Source organism: Bathycoccus prasinos, assembly GCF_002220235.1.
Source record: "Bathycoccus prasinos genomic : Chromosome_4".
In the NCBI taxonomy this organism is placed as follows: Eukaryota; Viridiplantae; Chlorophyta; class Mamiellophyceae; order Mamiellales; family Bathycoccaceae; genus Bathycoccus; species Bathycoccus prasinos.
The window spans coordinates 312,108-331,309 of NC_024005.1; the positions used below are offsets into that span (position 1 = coordinate 312,108).

Sequence of the window (19,202 nt, forward strand, 5' to 3'; positions counted from 1 at the left end):
GTGTGTATGTTTTATTTCATATTATTTATGCATGCGTTTTAATTTTCTTCTTATTTCTTCTTCGCCGCCGTGACGTTGAATTGGAAATGAATGATATCGCCATCTTTAACGACGTAAGTTTTACCTTCTTGTCTGTACTTCCCGGCGGCTTTCACTTCCGCCATCGAATTCGTCGTTGAGATTGACTTGAAATCCTCAAACGAGCACACCTCTGCTTTGATGAAGCCCCTCTCAAAATCCGTGTGAATCACCCCAGCCGCTTGCGGCGCCAACGCGCCCTCTTGCACTGTCCAACATCTCACTTCTTTCTCGCCAGCGGTGAAGTAGTATATCAAATTCAGCTCTTTGTAGCCTTGAACTATCATCTTCGGCAAAATTGACTTCGCGCCTTCGTTTTCTTTTTCAAACGCTTCTAAATTTTCTTCGCCTATATCGAACGCTTCTTGCTCGTATTCGACTGACGCTGGAATCATCGTCCCTCCGCCATGCTCCTTAATCCACGCGTGAATTTTTACCAACCATTTGTTTTTCTTCCGAATAAAGTCCTTCTTCGTCAGGTTGACAACATAGATCATCGGTTTCGTGGTGATCAAATTCCCGAGTTTCATTTTGATCATGTCAATTTCTGGAGTGCTAAACTCTCCCGACCGAATAGGTAAATCGTTCGATAACATCTGCTCGACTTTCGCCATGGTATCCTTAAAAAGCTGAGACAATTTCATCCCGTTTGATTTCTTCACGTCTCTCTCCTCGTCCGTAATGGCTCTCTTCAACGCCGCTAAATCCTTCGCGCACAACTCGTGGTTGATAGTTTCTAAATCACGTATTGGGTCGACGGAGTCGTCCACGTGTATCACCTCGTCGCTATCGAACGCTCGCACGACGTGGTAAATCCCATCCACAGCTTGTATGTGCGAAAGAAAGTCATTGCCTAATCCCGCGCCTTCGCTCGCGCCGCGAACAAGCCCCGCTATATCCGTCACGTGCAAAAACGCCGGGTACATCGACGGCGGTTTCCACAGGTTGCACAAGTATTCGTATCGCTCGTCCGGAACAGGACACCGACTCTCGTTCGGTTCGATGGTACAAAACGGGAAATTCTCCGCCGCGGCGAGCGCTGTCTTCGTCAAAAGGTTGAACAAACTGCTCTTCCCGACGTTCGGTAAACCAACGATGCCCATTTTCAGAGTATTCTTCACTCGGCCGAACCGAGCGGCCGTGAGTGGTAGGTGTTCCTCTTTCTTTTTCGGCGGCGGCATCCTCTTTGCGTTGCTCCGACTGCTGAAGGTGTTAAAGTGTTGTTGTTTATGTTGTTGTGATGATACACGCTGAACCAGAAATAAAAACGCTCTTTTCCCTTTCTCAAGATTGCGCATTAATCAATCAACTTTGCGTCGTCGTCGTCGTAACTCTCTCTCTCTCTCTCTCTCTCTCTGTCCCTCCCCGACGACGGTTCAGAGTGAAGAATGTTTTTCCCGTGAGGTGTTGTGACAAATTAAACTCTTGGGAAAGTCAAAGCAAATTTCTCTTTCTCTCTCTGCATAAAAGACGCGCTGGTTTTGCGCTCCTCCAAGACTGGTAGAGAATATATCAGAGAGCATCGAGCCCGTCACGTATTACGCGCGCATAAAAGGTGTGAGTCTTTTAAACTCATCGATAATGATACCAACAGGAGTACTCTTTAAAATGGGAAACACAATCTTGGACCACATCGACCGGCACGTGAAACTGCCGGTGCAACTGTTCGTGGAGGAACACTTTCGAGGAAAAAGTGCGATGGTACTGACGAAGGTTTTACCGTCGTTAAAATTGAGAAAGAATGACACGAGTTTAGAAGTCGCGAGCATATTTTTCGCGTACGTGTTGTTCGCGATTACTTTTTGCCTGTGCGCGACGGTATCGAGCGTGTTGCTTTCGCCGAAAATTTTCAGAAAGTATTGGGCGCGCGTGTCTGATTCGGATAAGAAGATTTGGCACACGAACATGGACACGTACTTTCCGGCGTTTTTCGTGACCTTGTTCGCGTTGCCGGCGATATTGACGTTTGATGGTGGCGATGGGACGAAGTTTGTGCATCGCGCTTCGTTGGATACGGTTCGGGCGTGCGGTTTAAGTTTGGGGTACATGGCGTGGGATTTAGCGGTGATGTTGGAAGATCCGAAAGGGCAACAGGCCACGTACGGTGGCAAGAAGGCGTATTATTTATTCATCGTCCATCACGTGTTTTCTATTTGCATTTGGCCGTACGCCGTTCTCGCCGGGCGGTGCGTCTATTTCGTCAATTTCTTTCTCGTGAGCGAAGTGACGAATTTGAACATGAGCACTCGATGGTTTTTGTTGAAATGCAAGTTAGAAAAGAGCGCTTTTTACGTCTTGAACGGGTTAGCCTGGATTCCGTTGTTTCTTGGCGTCCGAGTGTTGGTGATTCCTTTGATGTTGAAGGCGTTCATTTTTGGCTCCTGGAACGCGTTGAGTGTCGGGGAGAAAATCGTCGCGTTTACCACGCTGCCGATTCCGAGCATGTTGAACGTCTACTGGGCGCGAATGATCGTGAGGAACGCGCTTAAGTATTTAGTCACCGGGAAGGATCCAGAAGATTCGAGTAGTAGCGATGCGGCTCCGATGGGAAACACGAAGAAGACGAACTAATTTTCACGTCGACGAAAAGAACGACATTCGAGGCGAAACCGAGGGAAAGATAAAGATGATGATGAAACAATAGATATATACAAATTGTAGCCAGCAGTAATTACAAAAAAAGAACTTTTACTAAATGATATTTTGTTTTTATACGAACTCTAATTACGCGAAGATCCCGTGGCCCATAACTTTCTCCGCGACCGTAGCGGCGACCAAACCAATGATGGCCATTCTGCCGTTCGTGATTTCAGCTTCCGGGGTAAAAATCCCGTACGGTTTGGACGACGGCTTCGACGTGTACTTCTCCGCGTTTTGCATCGACGGCATAAACGAAGCCGCGGTGATCAATAAACTCGCAAAAACGAGGGAAAACACGTGGTCGTGCAATTGCGCGCCGAACGTCTCGTGGTTGTAAGATTGCATTTCCGCCCCCATGGCGGCAACGAAAGCCACCATCCCGGCTCTGCAGTTGATCACCTCGGGCGCCCACCCGGCGAAGCCCATTATTTCCTTGAACGTTTCCGGTTTGTTTTCCGAGTACGTTTGTCCGTTGTTCATCGTCGGTGATTCCGCGCGTTGCATGGCGGAGTCGATGTCAACCATGTCGGATGATGATGATGACGTCGTCGTGGAATCCATCTCGTCCATCGACGCGGTGTTCTTCACGATCATCAAAGACGAGCGAACGGATTTCTTGGTCGATTTTTGCGACGATCGGAGAGAGGCAGAGGATGCCGTGGAAGCAAATTGAGCGGCAGAGAGAGAAAACATTTTGATTAGTGTTGTTGTTAGTGTTACGTGCGTGAGGAGTAGTGAGGTAGTTAAAGCCACGTGTGACGTAGTCGTTTTCGTGGCCCAGAACGCTCGCGAAAAAGACAGATTTTTTGCCTGCTCTTTACAAAAGAAGTATTTTTGAAGCATACCGCGTAGTACTACTACCAGAGAGTAGTATTATTACAAACCAACGATGTTTACATTCATTCTCTCTCTGTCTGTCTGTCTTTCTGTGTGTTTGTGTGTGTGGTATGCGCGCGCAATGTACATGTGAAACTCGGTTTGGTGTTGTTGTCGTTCCCGCCGCCGAGGCTACCGCCGAAAAGCTGATTTTTCACTCCTTTTACCGCGAGGCTACCGCCGAAAAGCTGATTTTTCACTCCTTTTACGCCAACCCGTATATGTGAAAGTGTTCGAAAAGATGGCCAAAGTTCGATAATATCCACGCCATGGTCTTTAAGAAACACGTTTTGGTGAAATTGATGAGCCAGCCTAAATTGCCGATTCTCCAGGCTTGCAATAAACCCAACCCGACCGAGGCGACGGTGAAGATTAAACCGTATAAAGCGATGGATTCGTTCAGGCGTTGGAGTTTGACTTCGACGGCGGCTTGGATCAAGTTTGTCGTTCTGGAGAGCGCCGCGGAGAGGATTTCGGCTTGTTCTGAGGCAAAGAAGATGGTGGATAGCGCCGGGTCTAAGCGTTTTTTCACGAAGAGAGGAAGGAATCGAGCGCTATAGCTCAATCGTTTCAACTGCGCTTCGGTAAATTTAAGCTCGATGATTTGTTGGTACGCTTGAGCGGAGAGCGCGAGCATGCGCGTTTTCGCTACGACGTCGGCGACGGCGGATTCGAGGTCCGCGACTTGCGTTAACATTTCTTGTTGATTGCGGTAATCCGTGTTGGACGCTCTCGATTTTCTCAACACCGAGGAAACGGTATCGTATTGGATTTGCAATTGCGCCAACGCTTGTCGTTTTGCTTTGGCTTTCGGTAATCGAGAGAGAATCAGCAATCGATACTGCTCGATAATAGTCAAGCGTTGGATTTGACGCATGGCGCGATCGAAAGTTTCTTTCCCCGGTGGGACAGTGACTAAACACTGCGTGCCACCGTCCTCGTCGAGTTGATAGTTGACGTAAATCTTCGCGCCGTCTCCGAGACTGGCGCCGGCAAACGCGCCCACTTCCCAATCCAATTCGCTATCTCGAAACGTTTCTTTGGACGCGCCTTTCGTACTCGACGTCGTCGTCAACGGGTCTTCGAAATACGACGAGTCTCTGGACATGACTCTCGATGCTAACGCTTGCCTCGCGGCTTCTAATTGTCTCAACGCCGTTCTACTGTTCGCGTCGCTCGATAAGTCCACGTCCTCGAACAACGACCGGGACCGCTGTAAATCGTTGGAAACCACGCCGGCGTCCGCGACAATCTCGCTCGGATCGTGCGCACTATTTTTATCCGCCACTCCATTCAACGTCAACCACTCTCCATTCAACGTCTCTCTGTCTATCGTTTCCGCGAAGGTTTCTCGGTCTAACCTGACTACGAAATGTTGAATCAAAAATACTTTCCCGGGAATATCCGCCAACCAATTGGTCGGCAACAACCAACTCCAAGGTTTAATCGGCGCCGAAATTTCATCCTGCAATCGCCCGGGACCACTCAGCGTTAACGTTTCAAACTCAGAGTGTCTTTGCAAACGACAATTAAACCCAGCGCCTAAATCCAACACCACGTCCGACCACCCTCTCGCGACGCCGTCCAAAACGCTCGTCACTTTCCACGCCGGCGTCGTATAGTGCGACAACAAACTCTTAATCGTTTCCCGATACGCCTCCCCTTCCTCTTTGGTAAACTTCCCAGTCTCGTCGTACTCTCTCATCCACGCCAAGTGCAACACCTCCCCTCCTAAAGGCACGAACGGTCTCGACCTCGTCTCCGCCGACAGCGCTCTGCGTTGCCCCAACCCTCGATCGATCCGCTTCTCGTTCGCCCGCTCCACTTGCTCTTGCACGATTGGATCCACCATCACCTCTGTGCCTCCTCCTCCTCCGTTTACTCTCATTCCTTCGCCTTCTTCTACTGCTACTTTTTGTATCGGCGTCCCGATCGGTAAAACGTCGTCCAAGAGCACCCCGGATTTCAGCCTGAGGTGGTCTGCGATTTCCTGGCACTCCTCGTCTTCGCTTCCGCACTCTTCTTCTTCTTCTTCCGCGTCGTCGTCCACGGTTTCCGCGATTCCTTTCGTCGTGTTCCAAACTCTGTTTTTATTCTTCGCATTCTCGTCGCGACTCCTTTCGCCCTCGCCCGTCGTCTTCACTTTGGTCCTACTCCTCCTCTGCCGCTTGTGCGAAAGATAATCCGAACGAGACGACGACGACGACGTCGAGCACCTTCCAACGAACGACGACCGACCGATGACGCATCCTTTACTCGCGGCGTCACTCCTACTGCTTTTCTCTTCTCGGCGACGAGGAATGCCGGGCGCTCTGACCACCGAGGATGCCCCGACGACGACAGATACGCTCGAGTGCAACATTTTAAGTCTGTTAAAAGATATGGATATAATGGAGCACTTGAAAGCTCTCGAAAAACAAATTACTTAAAGAGTAAGCCGTACAGACTGACGAGTACGAAAGAAGCACTCATCGAGCAAAATTTGAGTACGAGATGCGCACTTACGCAGTAGAACTTCTTACTCTAACACCCTAAATACCTAAATGAAGCAAAAGCAAAAAAGATATCGTCTCAAAGGGAAAAGACGAGAGAAAAGAGCGCGAGAGAGAGGAGAGAGATGCTGGACGAGCGGAAGTCGTCCCCTCGACGAGATCGTCCTCGGGGAGGAGAGACGCCGATGAAGAAGACAGAGAACGAGAACGAGGAAGACTTTTTGGAAGAGAAAAGAAGAAACCCGCAGGACAAATCGCACTTAGCGTATCACGACGAACGATTTCGATGCAGAAAATGCGCGCGAAACGCGTCGTGTTTTGCGGTGCACAAAGCGACGCAGAGGATGATTACGATCGGGAAGAAGACGAGTTTAACGACGAGAACGAGGAATAAGAACAACAACAACAGCGACAAAGGGCGGTTGAGAGGACAACGGGCGAAGAGGAGGGATTTTGAAGAAGCTGGTTTTGGTGGTGCTTCGTCGTCGTCGTCGTCTTGGTCTCGCGAGGACGAAGAAGAAGAAGAAGAAGAAAAAGAAGGTTTAACGACGACAGAAAAGACAACTGCAAGAACGAAATTAGAAGAATACGCGTACGACGACCCGCGGTATGAATTGAAGAAACTGAAAGATTCCGGCCATCGACCGACGATGAAGACGTACACGTCTTTGATCTGCGCGCTCGGGAAACAGAATAAAGCGAAGGAGGCGGAAGAGATTTTCAATCAGGAAGCCAGAGTGGAGTTTGATTGCGACGCGGCTATATTTAACGCAATCACGCACGGGTACTGCGAAAATGATCAACCGGACGAGGCGATGCAGTTCGTGGATTCGTGGGTGGAGGAGATTGGTTTGTGCGATCGACCGGATATGGAAGGGATGAAGGATAAAATAGCGAAACCGAATCGAGCGACGCATCCGGAGATTATCAACGCGTACGCGAGGAACGGGGAATATAGAAAGGTTTATCGAACGTTGCGAATTATGGAGGAGAAGCATTTAGTCGTGCCGTCGGAACGGACTTACAACGCGTTCATAAAAGGATGCATAGAAAACAACGATCCCGAAGAAGCGGAGACCGTGATTGAACGATGGAACAATGAAAAGTACGATTTAGAGAAGATGGCGAGTAAATTAGTCACGAAACCAGTCGCCGCGTCGTACGGAATGGTCATCGATTACTACTGCAACAACGACGACATCGGGAAAGGACGAAAACTGCTGGAGAAAATGCGATGGGCGAACGTGGCGCCGTCGTTACCAATTTTCAACATGCTGTTGAAAGGGTACTTGAAATCGGGCAATCCTCGAGCGGCGGAGGTTATTTTCAGAGAGTTACAAGGCGGAGGGTCGTGGGATATGGAGAAAATGCGCGTAAAACCGGACGTTCAAACGTACACGATGTTTCTCGAGTATTGGGCGAATTCGGGAGACACGGAAAACGCCGAACGATATCTCACCGCCATGCGCAAAGATAAAAACAAAATCAAAATCGATTCGTTCGTCATCGCCTCCGTCGCCAAAGCCTACGCGCGCGCGTGCGACCCGGTGATGGCCGAAGAGCGGTGTAAATCGTTAATGGAGGAGTATAAAATCAAACCGCACGTGGTGCCTTTAACCACCGTGGTGGCGGCGTATTGTACCGATGGCGACACCGGCGAAGCCGAACGCGTCGTTCGCGAAATGATGGAAGACTACGACGTCAATCCAAACGAGCGCACGTTCTCGCACGTCATCTGGGCCCACGGCCAACGCGAAGACGTCGCGAGTATACGAAGAGTCGCCTCATGGATGATTGATTTAGGTTTCCGCATCGATCGCGGCGATACCAAAAACTCCTTGTTTCGCGCTTTACAAGAGTGCGGCTTGGGAAGAAACGCCGTCGAGAATTTGATTCAAGACGTGGCGAACCAAGACGTGATCCGTAAAAGACGCACGGAAAACGGAAACCAACGATTATACGACCGAAGTAACGACGAGGAAGTAAACACAGCCGCTCCACAAACGCCGCCGCCGCCGCCGCAGCAGCAACAACTGCAGAGACGTTCCATCGCCGTCGGCCAACGGGGCCGACGAGGCGGCGTCGACGCCAATACCAACAACGGAACAACGCGGCGCGCACCGAGAGCGTTCGGCCACGCGCGTCGATGCCTCGCGGTGGCGTCGTCGTCCGGAGGAGCAGTAGCATCGTTTTACTTCTGAACTCATGTATTTTAGAATAGAAAACACCTTCAGCGCTTTCGTACATAAAATCACAAATATCTCTTCTGTTCGTTTCTTTTTCTTCATTATTCGCGCGCAGATGTGTGATATAAATCATCACTCCTGAATTGCTTTTACTAATGAAAATGAGACGAAAGAACGAGCATCCGCAGCGCGCGATGCACGCGAAAACGATGGTGACGAGTGACAGAGAGGAGAGAGAACGAGAAGAGGAGAGACGAAGAAGAAGACAGAGAGAACAACAGGCTTTGTTGATGGTGTGGTGTGATGTGGAGCGGGAAAGGGAAAGGGAGGAGGAAGAAGAGGAAGAAGAAGAAGAAGACGATGATGAAGACGAAGACGATGATGAAGAAGACGATGAAGAAATGACTGTTAGGAAAGGAGCGAAGAGAAAGAGAGGGCACGAGTGTGGCGTGTGCGAGAAGGTGTTTACATCACCATCACTTTTGGCTACACACATGCGTACGCACACGAAAGAGAAACCGTACGAATGTGATGTGTGCGAGAAGCGTTTTACTCAATCTGGTAGTTTAAAAACGCACATGCGTATTCACACGAACGAGATGTTTGAATGCGATGTGTGTCAGAAGCGTTTTACTCTAGCTGGTAATTTGAAAGTCCACATGCGTATTCACACGAACGAGAAACCGTATGAGTGCGATGTGTGCGAGAAGCGTTTTCGTACATCTGGTCATTTGAAAAGCCACAAGCGTATTCACACGAACGAGAAACCGTACGAGTGTGATGTGTGCGAGAAGCGTTTTCGTACATCTGGTCAATTGAAAATCCACGTGCGTATTCAACATTAGCTGCTCTTTTATAGTCCTCGTGTAATAATACCGGTACCTTTACGCGCGCCTCTGCTTAATGCGTTATCCGCGTCATCCGCGTTTCCTTTCAAACACCTACTATATCCACAAGTCTTCGCAAAGTCTTTCTCGTCTTTTTCAGCCACACGAAATTCGTCACTCCTCGAGACGCATTTTGCCCCTCTAAAAGACTCCCGAGATGATACATCAACGCCTTCCGTTCGCGTCACCGACCTTTGTCTTCTTCGTGCTCGTCTTCGTGTTCTCTTCGTCGTCGTTCAAAGCGAACGGGTTTTTATTCGAGGAGGAGGATTCTTCGTCTTTGTCTTCGTCTTCTTCGAAAGCCGGGGAAATGAATTCGTTTTCAAATCCGCACCGGCGAGCGCTCTTGAAGCGATCCAAATTCGCTTTGACGAGGACGGAAGACGAGGACGCAGATTCGAACGAGAGAAGCAATACTAATAATAATAACAATAATAACAACAATTACTTCGATTCGAACAAGTACGCGGCGGACGACGCGTTAGCGCGGATGTACGGAAACGTGAACAAAAACGCCCGGCCTAAATTCACGAGCACGAACCCGACGCAAGATAAAGCGAAAGTGGAACGAGCTTCGAAAATGCAAGCGGAAGAGGTGGCGAAAGGAGACAAAACCGCGATTGCGTTTAAAAACATGGAGAATGAAATCGAAGAAGAAGCGAAGGAGGCGGTAGAGGAAGCGACGAATGGGGATTTAGAGTTGCTCGGAACGACGTTGCGTTCGAGCGAGAACGAAGTCACCGCGGAGGAGAAACGGAGATGGTCGTTTATGGATTCAAGTCAACTGAGAGCGGAATTGGTGACGATGACGAAAGAGAGGAATAAATTAGCCGCGGCGTTGGGGAAATTAGCCACCAACTGTTCGCAAGAGATGAAAATGCTCTTCTACAAGGTTGAAAATTTAGAAGACACGCAAAAGTTTTACGAGAAGGAAAACGAACAGTTGACCGGGAAACACGAAAAGTGCAAAAACGACCACGATTTGTTGAAAGAACACGCGGCAAAGAAAGTCGTCAAACACATGGACTATTTGGGCGTGGACACAACCTTCGTCAAACCGCACCGAATGGACGTCAAAGAATTGCTCGAAGCCGCCGAGTTGGCCGATAAGCACCACGAAGACGAGCTCTTCAAAAAACGCATGGCGTTGGAAGAGAGAGAAGGGAAGCAGCACTCGTTAGAAGATTTAGCCAGAAGTGGGAAGAAACACGATAAAGAGTACAAGAAGAGGATGAAGGAACGCGTGGAAGGGTACCGGTTTAAGACCATTCACAGAGACGAAGAGGATTGATTGAATTTATTTAAACAACTTCTTACACTTTTTATATCACGCATCTTCAAAACGAGCCGCCACCTCCACAAAAAAATAACGCACTCTCTCTCTCTCTTTCTCTCTCTCTCTTTCTCTCTCTTTTCATCATCTGCGCGTCAAAATCGCGACGATTCAAAAGACGATTCAGACGACGACGGCAAAGTAGTGTCGTCTCCAACGAAAGCAGCGTTAAAAGCAAACGCGGATAAGGATAAGGAGGAGGAAAAGGAGGAGAGATGACGAGCAAAAACGGGAAGAGTAAAAAATCATCTTCCAATTCGTCGAAAGAAATCTCTCTGCTCTGCGCGGACGAGCTCGGATACCTGCGCTTCGCGTCGTCCTCGAACGCGTACGGCGCCATTCTCCATCGATTCGATTCTTCTTATTGCGTATCAAACACTTACGAGAATAAGAAGAATAAAGAAACTTTTGGGATTGAGAAACTGTGCTCGAGTTTTCACCGCCAGATGGGGTGCAACCTGTACGCCGTCGCGAGAAGGAACGGGAAGGTGGAAATCGTTCGGGCTGGGAACGGTGGATTTTTTCAGCCTTTATATGACAAAACGGTAGGAGGAGTAGCGGCAGTTTCGGTCCCGAAATGCGTTGGATTAGATTTTACGGAAGACGGGAAACAGCTCACCGTGGCCGCGGAGGACGGGACGGTGACCGTGTTGCGAGTGAAAGAGGATGGCGAGGGGACGTGGAAAAGCGGCGGCGCGGACGCGCGTTCGTTCGCGTTGTTGAAAGAGGACGTCGCGAGGAGAGAAGAAGAAGGGGTGGTGTTGTGCGCGCGAGCGAGTAAAGATGGGAAGCGGTTACTTTACGGAGGGAAAGGGCAAGGAAACGACGTGAAGATTGTGGATGTAGAGCAGGAAGGGAAGTTGGTGTGGAAAGCGAAACCTCCGCCGGTGAATAGGTTGAATTATCGAGCGCCGCCGTGGGTGAAATGCGCGCGGTTTAAAGATCGCGGGGAAGCAAACGGAGGCAACGAAAGTTGCGTTTTTGCCGTCGGGACGGGGGAGAAGAAAGTGAGGTTGTACGATACTAGGGCGAATAAACGCGCGACGATGGAAGTGGAATACGGCGAAGCGCCGGTGAATTCAGTCGCTTTTAGTTCCGTCGACGAACACCGGATGTTTGCCGCGGACAGTCGAGGTAAATGTTGCGCCATCGATTTGAGAACGAGTAAAGCGTGCGGCGCAATTCGGGGCAATTCGGGGAGCGTTCGCGAAATCGAAGCGCACCCGACTTTAGATTTAGTAGCCACGGTTGGGTTAGATAGATACGTTCGAGTGTATAACGGCTCCAGTAGGAAATGTCTAGGTGCGGCGTACGCGAAGCAAAATTTGACGTGCGTCGCCTGGGACACGTTCCAAGATAGAGATGGAAATAGAAAGAAGAAAAAAGGTAAAAGGGTAGATGCAGATAATAGCGACGATAGCGATAACGATGACGAGGATGACGAGGAAAACGACAACGATATTTTGCCGAAGAAACGGAAGAAGAAGAAGTCGAAATCGTCTGATTTTGACGATCTTGACGACGCCTCTTTGAGAAAAGCGAAGAAAAAGAAAAAGAAGAAGACGAATGAAGACGTGATTGTCAACTACGTAGACTTTGATAGCGATGACGAATGAAGGTATGCATACATATAGTTTTTTACACTCGCGCGTGGTGGAGCTCAATTTCATGACTGTCCCTGCCTCCTATTTCTCCTTTCCGTCTCCTCTCGTTTTCTTCAAACTTAGAACACGTGTACCCGTTCTTCAAGCCAACGAGTCTAGTTGTGATTGCGTTTATAACCGCTCCAATCTGTATAAACGCGGCGCCCACCCTGACGATCGTTTTCGCGGAATCGCCTGTCGTCGCCGCTTGAAGAATGCACAACGTAAACGCGGCGAAGATGCCGTTCATGCCGAAAAGCATTCGGATGGAAGCTTTTTCTTTCACGGAGGAGAACTGTTCACCAAGCTCACGATCGTTACCGCTATTATTGTTACTACTACTATTGTTATTATTACTATTATTGATCGCCTCTGGAGTTGTGAGTGCTCGTTTCTTCTTTTCTTCCTCTCGCCTCCGTTCAAACCCGTCGGAAATACACGCGCTCGCTCTCGCGTAGCACACGAGTAATCCTAAATTCACCGCGGACGTTAAAATTACGTAGAAAACGAACATGGCTATAACTTTAGACCCGAGATTTTTCGTTGGTCCACTCCCCCAATGCCCCGACAAGAGCGCCGCAACAAATCCGAAAATTGAACACAAAGAATAGAATCCAGGTCGATTGCCGAAATCTTCGCTCACCACTCTCGCGCGAGCGAACAAAGAGACGGTGGCGATAGAAATTTGCGCGATGAAAACAAAGTACCCGTTATCTACACCAGAATCTGCGTCAGTTTCATACCACGAATTCGAACCGTACGTTTGCACGAAGTTAAGCCCAGCTGAAGCGACGACCCAGTAAATGGACAAACACCTCGTCCCCAGTTCCGAGTACGCCAGTCTCATCGTCTCCACGGTCTCCCCTATCGCCGAAAATCTACCATCGCTACCTCTCCTCTCGCTAAAATTCCTCTCCCTCTGACTCTTCCGACCACTAACATCCGGCAACACGAAAAACGCCACCAAAACTGCCAAACCTACGCTCGTTAAACTCACCCAAAACAACTCGGCTATTCGATCCTCCGCTTTCGCCGGCCGGTTGCCGAACGACACCGCCAGTTGGCCGACGATTCCGGCGAACGCGTAACTCGTCGCAAACGTCGCGCTGATGTACCCGGTTTGGTCCCCGTTGTGCTTTTCGTTCTCCTTCTTTTCGTCGCAATGATACGTGTTGTTGTTGTTGTCAATAGTATCGCTTACGTCGTCATCTTCAAAATCCTCCTCCTCTAGCTCCGTATTCGTCGCGCTGCTAAAAATCTCCACCCCGTAACTAAACGCAAACGGAAAGCTCGCGATCGTCGCTCCAAAACACACTTGCATAAACCGCATAGCATGCAAGCTTTCCCCGTATATTAGCACCCATCTGACGACAAATTCAGACAAAACCCCCACTCTGAGCATAAATCTCGACCCGTATTTCGCCGCAATCGGTCCGCTCAGAAGTGTCCACGCGAAGAACGCGTACACGTACACCGGGAAAATCTCTTCGTTGATTTCTCGAATCGAGAAGCCTTTCGTGTGGACTAAATACGGAACTAAAAACGGTTCGGACGGTTTGAACCAGAAGAAGAAACAGAACGAACAAAGGATTACGAGGAGAGATTTGTTTTTCTTCTTCTTCTTCGGAGGAGGAGAAGAAGGCATTGTTGTTTTTGCGCGCGTCTGATGTGGGTTGAAAAATGAGGAGATGTAACGAACTTTTCACCGAAGAGATGCTCTCTTGGCGCATCATCAGCATCATCCCAAAACGCATCTCGGGGCTATCAGAGACACATATAATCGATGTAGTTCTGCTATCTATTCAAGGTTCTAATAAAAGCATCGAAAAGGACGACATCATTTTGCTAAAGTGTTGTATATACACATATAGTACATCATCGAACTCGTACGCGAAAAGCGCGCACGAGTAAACGCTACGAAGCGTCTCCACCTCCTCCTCTCGAGGACAACATCCCGTATTTCTGCGCTTTGCCGTCCCACCTATTTTCTCGTTCAGCTCTTCTTCTATTTTCCTTGTACTCTCGCCCTAACTCGTTTACTTTCTCCTTCCAATCGATTCGATTGTCTTTCCTCTTTCCGGTCATCTCTAACTCGCTCGAGCCTCTCAACGCCGGGTTGGTCGCGCCGTACCTCTCTACATCTCTCCGCTCTCTTTCCTCCGCCTTTTGTTTTCTGAGCATATCTCTTTGTTCTAAAGACGTGTGCCTTAAATCTTTCCTACCACCGAACAGTGAGAACGCTTTCGGTCCGGATATAACTCCTCTCGTCTTCTTTACATCCGGATGCGATTGCATCGCGAACACCATCCACGCGAGCATTACAAGCAGGAACAACTTCACGAGTTTCGTCTTCGTTCGGTCTTTGTTTAAAAAAACGTGAACGTCAGACTTCTTTTTCTCCAGCAGTTTTATCGTCCCCGGAGGAAGGGAGACGACGGTGCCGTCCGTTCGGCGGTACTCTCGCTGCAACGTCGTGAACGTCGCCATTTCCCTTTCGACTCGTGTGGTAAAAACAAAATGAAAATGTGGAGTTATACAGAGCGTCGTCAACAATTTATTACACTACTTTTACTACTGCTTTTGTTTGTCTTCTTTCAGTCAAAATGCGATTTTATTATTCTGGTGCGCGTAACTCTCCGCGTTCGTATCGCCAATCCCATGGTAAAGGGCAGTTGTTATCGAGGAGGTATTGTACACATTCGGTTTGGTTATTCTTGTGCGCTTCTCGTACGGCGTCCTCGTCCCAAGGCGCTTTGGCGGTTTCGTGTAAGTACTTCAAACAGTCTAAGTGACCGTTCTTGGCCGCATGCGCACACGCATTTAAACTTGGTCGCACTGTGTTATATTTATCAAACTTACGCTCGACAAGATATTCAAGTATATGAAGATGACCACTTTTAGCCGCCCATGAGGCAGTACGACCAGGGCGATGTGGCGAATTCAAAGGCGCTTGGACTTCTTCGTGTAAGTATTTGAGGCACTCGAGATGACCGTTTTTGGCAGCATTTGCACAAGCATCCGCAATGACAGTACACCGATTTGCAACGCAATACTTTACCATTTCCAGATTACCTCGACGTGCGGCCATATTAATCGTCCCTGCATTCCACTCACACTTTTTCTCCTCTCGCGCCCACTTGAGCAACTCGAGTTTATTCGTTAGAGCAACTTGAGAGCAGAAAGATCTTTCATCCCAGCGCCACGCCCACAACGATTTATTCTCCCACGCAACTTCCAAAGTCGATATCGACGACATCTGTTTCAATTTAAACCTCTTTTCCAAATCACCCGCGCGAGAGGATCTCTTAATCAACTTTCTCGTTTCACTATTCACTCCGTGCAAGAATTTCAAATCGTTCGAATGCAATCTCGGAAGCACATGTTTAAAACTCACATCGTCCCACTTCACGATCACCTCCCACAAAGAAGATTTCGGAGACGGAGACGACTCATCTAAAACTCTCGCACCGTCGTCGTCATCGAAGCAACCCAAACGTCGTTTCCTCTTCCTCCCCGCTCTCGTTTTTGATCCTTCATTGCCAGAAAATGGATACATTTCGAGCACTCGAAAATGGGGAAACTTTCCCTCATAAAGAAGAGATAAACATGAGAAAAGCGTTCGTCTCTTCTCTCGCGAAAAGAAGGAGCGTAAAAAGTTGTCGTCCTTTTCGAGCGACCACCGCACGCGTAAACGAAAATGTCGTTCGGTCCGTTTCTTCTTCGTATTCTTCTCCCGTGAGTAGTTTCGCGTCCTCGTTTTCATCGTCGTCGTCGCAAAGGACGAGATTGGATCAAAACGACGTCTCGGGGGTGAGACCGTTATCAACAAGATTCGTGGAAAACCTTAGTACTTTTCCTTCTTCGGCGAGGACGAAAAAAAGGACGATTCGAACGACATCGAGAGGGTTCGCGAGCGCGAGCGCGGATACGGTGAAAAGCGGGGACGACGACGATGATTTCGGTGACGACGACGAGGGAGAGGAGGAAAGGAAGAAAGGGAAAGAAGGGAAAGCGAAAGGAAGTAATAGCAGTAGCAGCGCGACGACGACGAGTACAACAGAACCACCACCAGCAGCAAATTCAATCATCAAATCGAAGAAAACGAGCGATTTAGAACCGATCACGTTACAATCGTTAACCGGAGACTTATCTTTCGGCGCCGGCGCGGAGGCGGACGACTTGACGCCGACGAAAGTGGTGAAACTTTTGGACGATTACATCGTCGGCCAAAACGCGGCGAAAAGAGCCGTGGCGGTCGCGCTGAGAAACCGATGGCGTAGACACCGGTGTCCGGAAGATTTGAGAGACGAAATCGTGCCGAAGAATATTTTGATGATTGGGCCGACGGGATGCGGGAAGACGGAAATCGCCAGACGGTTGGCGAAGATCACCGAGTCGCCGTTCGTGAAAGTCGAGGCGACGAAGTTTACGGAGGTTGGATTTCACGGCCGAGACGTGGATCAAATTATTCGAGATTTGATGGATAACGCGATCACGTTGACGAAGACGAAACTTAAGCAACGATTTAAATCGAGAGTGGCGGAGATGATTGAAAACAAGATTTTGGATTTCGTTTGCGGAGAGAGCGCGTCGGAGGAAACGAGGGAGGCGTTTCGAGCGTTATATCGTGAAGGCGCGTTAGACGATCGGTTGATTGAAGTGGAGTTACCGGAAGGCGCCGGTGGAAATCCCGATGGCGTTCGGTTTGATCCGTCGGCTGGTCCGTTACCGATCCACGAGTTAGTCATTAAAGTAGACAAGATGTTTTCCAAGAAGGGAGGCGCGGGAGGTTCCCATCCGTCCATGAACAAGAGAAAAATGACCGTGCGCGAGTGTAAACCAGTCATCGAAGAAGCTGAATTTGATAAATTGCTAACCCAGGAAGCCATCGCGAAAGAGGCGGTGATTGCGGTCGAGTCCGATGGGATTGTCTTCATCGACGAAATCGATAAGATTGTTTCCAGTTCGGATTCTCGACATGGCGCCGACGCCTCTTCGGAAGGCGTGCAGCGGGACTTACTTCCAATCATTGAAGGGTCGGTTGTTTCTACGAAATACGGGAACGTTTCTACAGACCATATTTTGTTCATCGCGTCCGGTGCGTTCAGCCAAAACAAACCGAGCGATATGTTGGCAGAGTTACAAGGCCGATTACCCATTCGCGTGGAATTGAAAGGTTTAACCAAGGACGATTTACATCGGATTTTAACCGAACCGAAAGCGAACATTTTGAGACAACAAAGAGCGCTGATGGAAACTGAGGACATAAACTTAGAGTTCACTAAAGAATCAGTCTTGAGAATGGCGGAATTGTCCGAGGAAATCAACTCGAACGTCGATAACATTGGCGCTCGACGGTTACACGCCATCGTCGAACGCATATGCGAAAAGATTAGCTTCGACGCGCCGGAGGAGGCGAGGAAGCACAAAGAAAAAGGATTGGACGGTAAGTGTACGGTAACGATCGATGTAAAAGAGGTGGAAGAAGCGATTGGAGATTTGCTCAAGAAGAAAGATTTAGCGAGATTTGTTTTATAAAAGAAAAAGTATTATTGCACATACACAGGTACATGTATGAAATGATTCTCAGTTTTACATCGCTTCCCCCAAATACGCTACTTCTAATTTCCGCGCTAATAATTTCTTATGCTAGTATTGATGATTGCAAGACTTACAAAAATCTCGCTCAATTTGTTGCGTTTTTCTCTTGTTCTACCCCCTCCAACAACAAACTTCGATGGACGCTCATTCTAAACATCGGCACGAAATTCGGATCGTACTTCTTCCCGCGTCTCAAATGCATCGCGATTTGCGCCTTCTCCACCTCCTTCCGTTCTCTCAAATAGTAAAACTGACTCGCAATATCTTGCACTCTCGGCACGCCTTCTCTGTTTTCCCACTTCTCCGCCACGTCTTCCTGTGAGTGCGCTCTTTCGTACGGTAAAAAAAAGAGCTCGTACACGTCAAACAGCTTATTCCCGATGTCCGTGTACGAGTGCTGATCGAAGTAGTTAAACATGACTTTAAAGATCTTAGAGATTGAAAATCTGCACTTTGCCTCGACCCTGTTTCGACCAAAACCACCTCTTCGACAGACTTCGCCGTAAAAGGTTAACAAATCGAACGGTTTCCCGGAGCGCGAGATGAGTCGGTCCAGTTTACTGTTAAGCGAAAGAGAGAGAGAAAGAAGAACGCGAGAGAACGCGCTTTTGGTCAGTTTTAAATCATAGAAAACAGTAAAACGACGCCGAGACGACGACAACTGGATGCCGCCAAGCGGCGTCATCGGCGACGCCGACGACGCCGAGACGACGCGCGGGCAAAGAAGAAAGATCTCATCTCTCGATGTCGACCACCGTATATAATCATAAAAAACATCAAATGTGAACGAACGAGGACGTACTCCCACACGTTTTCGTAATCAAACTCGCCTCGTTGCTCGTGAAACTTGAAGAAATCGTACGCGAATTCCTGCGCCGTGCACTCGCGTAATCCAGGCCTTTTCCAACCCGATGTGAATTCTCCTAAACCATGCGTCTCCCTGGTCACCTCGTCGTTCCCGCACCGATTCTCTCGGCACTTTTCAATTAAGACGCGTTTTGCCTCCCGGAAATAGAGTAACTTTGTTTCCGTGTCCGCGTTTTTGAGGTGTTCCGGGAGCGGCGGTATCGGGGGGAGTTGCATTCCTCCTTTGGGTGACACTTTTTGTTGCATCAAAGCAGGAGGTGAAATCGTCGTCGTCGTCGCATCGAGCGCTGGTTTTCGTGGCACAGGTTCATCTGGTTTTTGGTTCGCGTTCGGCGGTATCATCGTCTTTACTCTGTTTTCCCTCTCTCCTCGCGCTACACTTCTCTCTGCTGATTTTGAATTTTTCTCCCCTTTTTTACCTTTTCGTCGTCTCTGACGATTTGCCTCCTCGTCGTCCTCGTCCTCGGCATCATCAGGAATCATCATCCTCGAACGCAACACCAAAGGTTCCTCTTCTTTCTCTGCCTTCAAAACCGTCCTCGCGTTCACCGCGCGCTGAGGGTGTGGGTTCTTTCTTCGTCTGCTCATTGTTAGCGTTC

General features: G+C 48.9%; 13 protein-coding genes across 13 annotated transcripts; 6 read left to right on the top strand and 7 right to left on the bottom strand.

Moving 5' to 3' along the window:
- Window positions 1-50: 50 nt before the first annotated feature.
- On the bottom strand, window positions 51-1,376 carry Bathy04g01620 (predicted protein; the record flags this gene model as incomplete). Its single annotated transcript, XM_007513634.1, has 1 exon — window positions 51-1,376. The coding sequence occupies one exon, from the start codon at window positions 1,374-1,376 to the stop codon at window positions 51-53; it is 1,326 nt and encodes a 441-aa protein (XP_007513696.1).
- Window positions 1,377-1,686: 310 nt separating this feature from the next.
- Bathy04g01630 (predicted protein) lies at window positions 1,687-2,649 on the top strand (the record flags this gene model as incomplete). Its single annotated transcript, XM_007513345.1, has 1 exon — window positions 1,687-2,649. One exon carries the CDS (start codon window positions 1,687-1,689, stop codon window positions 2,647-2,649), a length of 963 nt encoding a protein of 320 aa, XP_007513407.1.
- Window positions 2,650-2,802: 153 nt separating this feature from the next.
- Window positions 2,803-3,411, bottom strand: Bathy04g01640 (early light induced protein-like 6, chloroplast precursor; the record flags this gene model as incomplete). The annotated part of the gene is made up of 1 exon (XM_007513654.1): window positions 2,803-3,411. The coding sequence occupies one exon, from the start codon at window positions 3,409-3,411 to the stop codon at window positions 2,803-2,805; it is 609 nt and encodes a 202-aa protein (XP_007513716.1).
- A 388-nt stretch (window positions 3,412-3,799) lies between these two features.
- Bathy04g01650 (predicted protein) lies at window positions 3,800-5,956 on the bottom strand (the record flags this gene model as incomplete). The annotated part of the gene is made up of 1 exon (XM_007513615.1): window positions 3,800-5,956. One exon carries the CDS (start codon window positions 5,954-5,956, stop codon window positions 3,800-3,802), a length of 2,157 nt encoding a protein of 718 aa, XP_007513677.1.
- A 315-nt stretch (window positions 5,957-6,271) lies between these two features.
- Bathy04g01660 (predicted protein) lies at window positions 6,272-8,287 on the top strand (the record flags this gene model as incomplete). The annotated part of the gene is made up of 1 exon (XM_007513490.1): window positions 6,272-8,287. One exon carries the CDS (start codon window positions 6,272-6,274, stop codon window positions 8,285-8,287), a length of 2,016 nt encoding a protein of 671 aa, XP_007513552.1.
- Window positions 8,288-8,433: 146 nt separating this feature from the next.
- On the top strand, window positions 8,434-9,117 carry Bathy04g01670 (unnamed protein product; the record flags this gene model as incomplete). The annotated part of the gene is made up of 1 exon (XM_007513469.1): window positions 8,434-9,117. One exon carries the CDS (start codon window positions 8,434-8,436, stop codon window positions 9,115-9,117), a length of 684 nt encoding a protein of 227 aa, XP_007513531.1.
- A 352-nt stretch (window positions 9,118-9,469) lies between these two features.
- Window positions 9,470-10,450, top strand: Bathy04g01680 (unknown protein; the record flags this gene model as incomplete). The annotated part of the gene is made up of 1 exon (XM_007513618.1): window positions 9,470-10,450. The coding sequence occupies one exon, from the start codon at window positions 9,470-9,472 to the stop codon at window positions 10,448-10,450; it is 981 nt and encodes a 326-aa protein (XP_007513680.1).
- A 257-nt stretch (window positions 10,451-10,707) lies between these two features.
- Bathy04g01690 (predicted protein) lies at window positions 10,708-12,070 on the top strand (the record flags this gene model as incomplete). The annotated part of the gene is made up of 2 exons (XM_007513464.1): window positions 10,708-11,990; window positions 12,037-12,070. 2 exons carry the CDS (start codon window positions 10,708-10,710, stop codon window positions 12,068-12,070), a joined length of 1,317 nt encoding a protein of 438 aa, XP_007513526.1.
- Window positions 12,071-12,130: 60 nt separating this feature from the next.
- Bathy04g01700 (conserved hypothetical protein) lies at window positions 12,131-13,780 on the bottom strand (the record flags this gene model as incomplete). The annotated part of the gene is made up of 1 exon (XM_007513690.1): window positions 12,131-13,780. One exon carries the CDS (start codon window positions 13,778-13,780, stop codon window positions 12,131-12,133), a length of 1,650 nt encoding a protein of 549 aa, XP_007513752.1.
- A 269-nt stretch (window positions 13,781-14,049) lies between these two features.
- On the bottom strand, window positions 14,050-14,622 carry Bathy04g01710 (unknown protein; the record flags this gene model as incomplete). Its single annotated transcript, XM_007513473.1, has 1 exon — window positions 14,050-14,622. One exon carries the CDS (start codon window positions 14,620-14,622, stop codon window positions 14,050-14,052), a length of 573 nt encoding a protein of 190 aa, XP_007513535.1.
- A 127-nt stretch (window positions 14,623-14,749) lies between these two features.
- Window positions 14,750-15,391, bottom strand: Bathy04g01720 (the record flags this gene model as incomplete). Its single annotated transcript, XM_007513445.1, has 1 exon — window positions 14,750-15,391. One exon carries the CDS (start codon window positions 15,389-15,391, stop codon window positions 14,750-14,752), a length of 642 nt encoding a protein of 213 aa, XP_007513507.1.
- Window positions 15,392-15,681: 290 nt separating this feature from the next.
- On the top strand, window positions 15,682-17,673 carry Bathy04g01730 (ATP-dependent protease ATP-binding subunit HslU; the record flags this gene model as incomplete). The annotated part of the gene is made up of 1 exon (XM_007513570.1): window positions 15,682-17,673. The coding sequence occupies one exon, from the start codon at window positions 15,682-15,684 to the stop codon at window positions 17,671-17,673; it is 1,992 nt and encodes a 663-aa protein (XP_007513632.1).
- Window positions 17,674-17,821: 148 nt separating this feature from the next.
- Window positions 17,822-19,191, bottom strand: Bathy04g01740 (predicted protein; the record flags this gene model as incomplete). Its single annotated transcript, XM_007513763.1, has 2 exons — window positions 17,822-18,469; window positions 18,529-19,191. 2 exons carry the CDS (start codon window positions 19,189-19,191, stop codon window positions 17,822-17,824), a joined length of 1,311 nt encoding a protein of 436 aa, XP_007513825.1.
- Between the last annotated feature and the right edge of the window lie 11 nt (window positions 19,192-19,202).